Below are 4,031 nucleotides of genomic sequence, written 5' to 3'. Positions count from 1 at the left end.
TTTTTTTTTTCCTTTTCCCGTTCTCTTCTCTACCGGGCAGTAACATTTTTTTCCCTCTTTTTCCTCTCCTTTGATTCTTATTTCTTCTTCTCCCCTTTTTTGTCCTTTTCTTTTTTCCCCATTCTTTGGTTATGTTTCAGTTCTTCCTCTTCTTCTCCTTTTTTTTCTTTTCCTTTTATCTCTTCTCTGTTTCTTCTTCTTCTTCTCTGTTTAATTCCTGCTGAATGCTGATTAATAATTACTTGATGATTACTTGATTTCATGTTCTGTCCAAATGTCCACTTCCCTAAACGTTGATTGATTCTTACTTTATTTTAAGTTCTGATAATCTGATTTGCAGTTCGCACTGTTGTATGATAATATGATTGGGACTGACTATATCTACCTTTGTATCTAGTATACTGGTTAGTGGTTATACACCTATTTTCTTAGTGATTCTTGATGAGTTGACGTGGCATACTGTTGATTTTTTATGTATTATATAAGCATAGGTATATTATATATTATATAAGCCATGAGTTATAGCATACTAATTGATGGGATCATGGGAAAAGGGTGGGGAGGGGGGGAATAACACTTGGGTCACCTGGGCGCCCCTCCACTGCCTTAGGTTGCCTTGACAACTATGGGTATTAGCATATACGAATCTCTTTACTTTCTTCCAATAATGTTTGTCCTTAAAAACGGGTTTTTTTTAAATGAAAATTGTTTGTTATAAGCCATGAGTTATAGCATACTAATTGATGGGACCATGGGAAAAGGGTGGGGAGGGGGGGAATAACACTTGGGTCACCTGGGCGCCCCTCCACTGCCTTAGGTTGCCTTGACAACTATGGGTATTAGCATATACGAATCTCTTTACTTTCTTCCAATAATGTTTGTCCTTAAAAACGGGTTTTTTTTAAATGAAAATTGTTTGTTCTTCTAAACTACAATCACATATACGTATAAATGCAAAGTCGCTCCAGTCACATATAGTTTAATAACTGTATGAATTTTCATTCATCACATTGATTGCTTCATAATCATATGGATAAGCAAGCAAAATGAAATTGCAACAACACACAAGAGTCCATCTACAACAATAATAACTACTAGTTGACATACCCTTTCTCCATCCCAAGCAAGATCCACAATAGAATGCATGGAAGAAAATGACTGGGGAGATCTTAATTCTGAAAACAAGAAGTAACACAGTTCTTATAGTTTTTTTTTTTTCACCTGATCTATCTGTTTGAGCCTTTCAGAACATCAAATATGCCGCAGCAACTCTTCCAAGAAGTCCTTTCTATTGGTGGGGGAATTGTGCCCAACAGTGGCTGAAAAAGCGGAAAATACAACAGTTTATTTCATTTTTTGATAAATATAGAAAAAGATATTAAAAGGTAAAAAACCAATCCAACAAAAACTGGAAAATTGCTTTCTTTTCAAAGTTCAGAGTTGCCGACCTGGTTTTCTGATATTTCTGGAATTGCAGGGTCTTTGGGTAATTCAGCACTACCAGTACCACTAGTTTCAACAATTGGAGCATCAGAAGGTTGCAACATCTTATCCTCACTTTCCTTTGCCACTGATTCAATTACATCCGAAGCCCCCACAGTCTCATTTGACAAAGGCAATGATATCTCCTCATTATCCTTCGATGCCAAACCAATCTCATCAGAAACCCCATTATCCTCAACAGTACTGGATGCAAAAGACTCAGTAACCTCCTCAGTCAATGAAACAACTGGCTCTGCCGAATCAACAGTATGTGTAGTTTCAATGACTGAACTAGAACTTTTCTCCAACGTCCCTACCAAATCGTCGTCAGTAGCAGTGTCCAAAACTGAAGTAGCAATCTTCACCTCTTCCAATTCCTGCACCGAACCAACAACGGCTGTGGTTTCCATGACTGAACCACCACCCTTTTCTTCCTCTTCCATCTTCTCTGATTCCATAACCTGGGACTTCTCATCGACCAGTGAGGATTCATCATCAGAACTGCTACTACTGCTAAAACTACCAGCATCTCGCTCAACAGACACAATAGTATCATTCTTGCTCTCATAAACCTCATCAGGCTTCAACTCCTTCGTAATCTGAATGTCCTTCACAACTTCATCATCCTCAGGCTTCAACTCCCTAGTAACCTCAATATCCTCAACAACCTCCACCTCCTCTAACACCTCTTCTTGCTTATTTTTGGCTTCGCCATTTCCAGTGCCATTTTGGGCAACTTCCATCGATTTAGAATCTTCGATAACAACCGATCCAGAAGGATGAGAATCCCAACCCTGCCTATCCACCTCCCCCTGTTCTTCCTTCTCCGTTATTGACGGATTCTCTGGCTGTGATTTAGGGGAACTGATTTCACCACCATCACTATCTTTCTCCTCATGGGTTATCAGATCATCACTTTCTGAGACTAATTGAATTAACAAACGAAATGAAATCAATCCAACAAAACATTAACAACAGAAAAGAACCCACAAAGCTAGTAGTGGTAAGTATGCACCTTGTTGATTGTTAGTTGTTGAATGGTTGTTGGCCTTTTCTTTCTTTTTCTTGACAGCCTTTCTCTTCTTTGAACCTGGTGGCATGATGGGTTATTACAGGCTAAGAGTAAGTGAAGATGATGGCGGTGAGAGAAAGGTGAGACGTGAGTTCCTCTCTTCTTCGACACTCTGTAAACGGTCCCTGCAAACCCTTTTCTCTGTTCTCTGATATTTCTTTAATGGGCTTGCTTTGAGATTAAAAAAGATTGTTATCTACGGATCTAGAAAAGAGATAAGAGGGAAAGGGAAATGGAAAGGTCGGTCTGGTAGAATTTGGAGGGTTTGAATTGAGAGTCGGTTTGAAAACTATAAAGAAGATTGTGAATCTAAATTAAAGAAAGAATATGGAGAGGATGTTACTTTCGGGGATTGCGAAGGGCGGGAGTTTAGAAAGAGAAACCGCAGAGAGAGAGAGAGAGAGAGAGAGTGACTGTCCGAGTGAGAGGACGAAGTAGAAGTGAGCTAAGCCAAATACAAGCGAGAAATAGCTGTACGGAGATCGCCAACCCCACGATTTGTATTTAATTGACGATGAGGATGACGCATTTTGCCTTGTTTCCTTATCTTCGATTTTCCAAAATCTCTCTCTCTCTCTGGTTGTTCACGGGTGGCTATGTATTTTTATAGATTCTGGACATTGCCTCAACCAAGGGAACCTATTTTTTTAATTTTTATATAAAATCTAGGCATTAACTCAACAACTTATTCACCTGCGATTATTAGCGGATGATTCGAGGGATAAAGAGATGAAATTAAATGGAATCCGATGATTGGGGTGTATGTTGAATGCTGTCAACCGTTCGATGTGCACCGATGGATTGGAGAGCATTCGGTCAAAAATTTTGAAAAATAAGGTTAGGGTGGGAGAGAGATTTTAGGTTTGGAATTGGGATGAGGTCAATTAAACGGTTCTGAAAAGGACAATTTCATAAATGTTTCAGGGTTTCAAAATTAAATGCTACCGACAAGGCCAAATATTGTTAGGAACAACCCACCATGGGAGTGAGTTCGTCAAATGAGAGACAAACACTTGTTTATATAAGGAATAAAGGATATAATGTTGATAATGACATTATATACTGACATTAGTAAAAGGATTAGCATAGAGTTGGTTTGATAAGGATCAAACATGTGTCACATAGATTTGTTTTTTTTTTTTGTCAACCACAATTTTAATATGTAAATATTTTCTTCCACAAATTGTTCATCAGTGTAATTTTGAGATTATATACTTAGTTGTGTTATATGGATAGATGATATTATAATTTCAATAGGTGGATATGGCGGTGTCAGTTGGTTAGGTCGGGTTGGTCTTGGTTGGGTCTAATCGAGCTTGACCACTTAGAAACCTTGCATCATGGATGCTCGTTTAAATAAATGGACCTAAATTTTTTATTTTTTTTTTGAGGGGGGGAATGGTACAATTTATAATTGGATCGGTAGGTATCAAGCTTTAACTGGGCTTCCTTAACTGAGCTACGGACTTATTCAAGT

General features: G+C 38.3%; 1 protein-coding gene across 1 annotated transcript; it reads right to left on the bottom strand.

Annotated features, from left to right (window-relative positions):
- Positions 1–942: 942 nt before the first annotated feature.
- LOC122091080 lies at positions 943–3,127 on the bottom strand. Its single transcript, XM_042660910.1, has 3 exons — positions 2,498–3,127; positions 1,449–2,407; positions 943–1,319 (listed from the first exon to the last, which is right to left on the bottom strand). The coding sequence occupies exons 1-3, from the start codon at positions 2,580–2,582 to the stop codon at positions 1,227–1,229; spliced, it is 1,137 nt and encodes a 378-aa protein (XP_042516844.1). The 5' UTR covers positions 2,583–3,127; the 3' UTR covers positions 943–1,226.
- Between the last annotated feature and the right edge of the window lie 904 nt (positions 3,128–4,031).

Source organism: Macadamia integrifolia, chromosome 2 (genome assembly GCF_013358625.1).
Source record: "Macadamia integrifolia cultivar HAES 741 chromosome 2, SCU_Mint_v3, whole genome shotgun sequence".
Lineage (NCBI taxonomy): Eukaryota > Viridiplantae > Streptophyta > Magnoliopsida > Proteales > Proteaceae > Macadamia > Macadamia integrifolia.
Note: the sequence above shows the minus strand (reverse complement) of the source record. Positions and strands in the feature narration are given on the sequence as shown.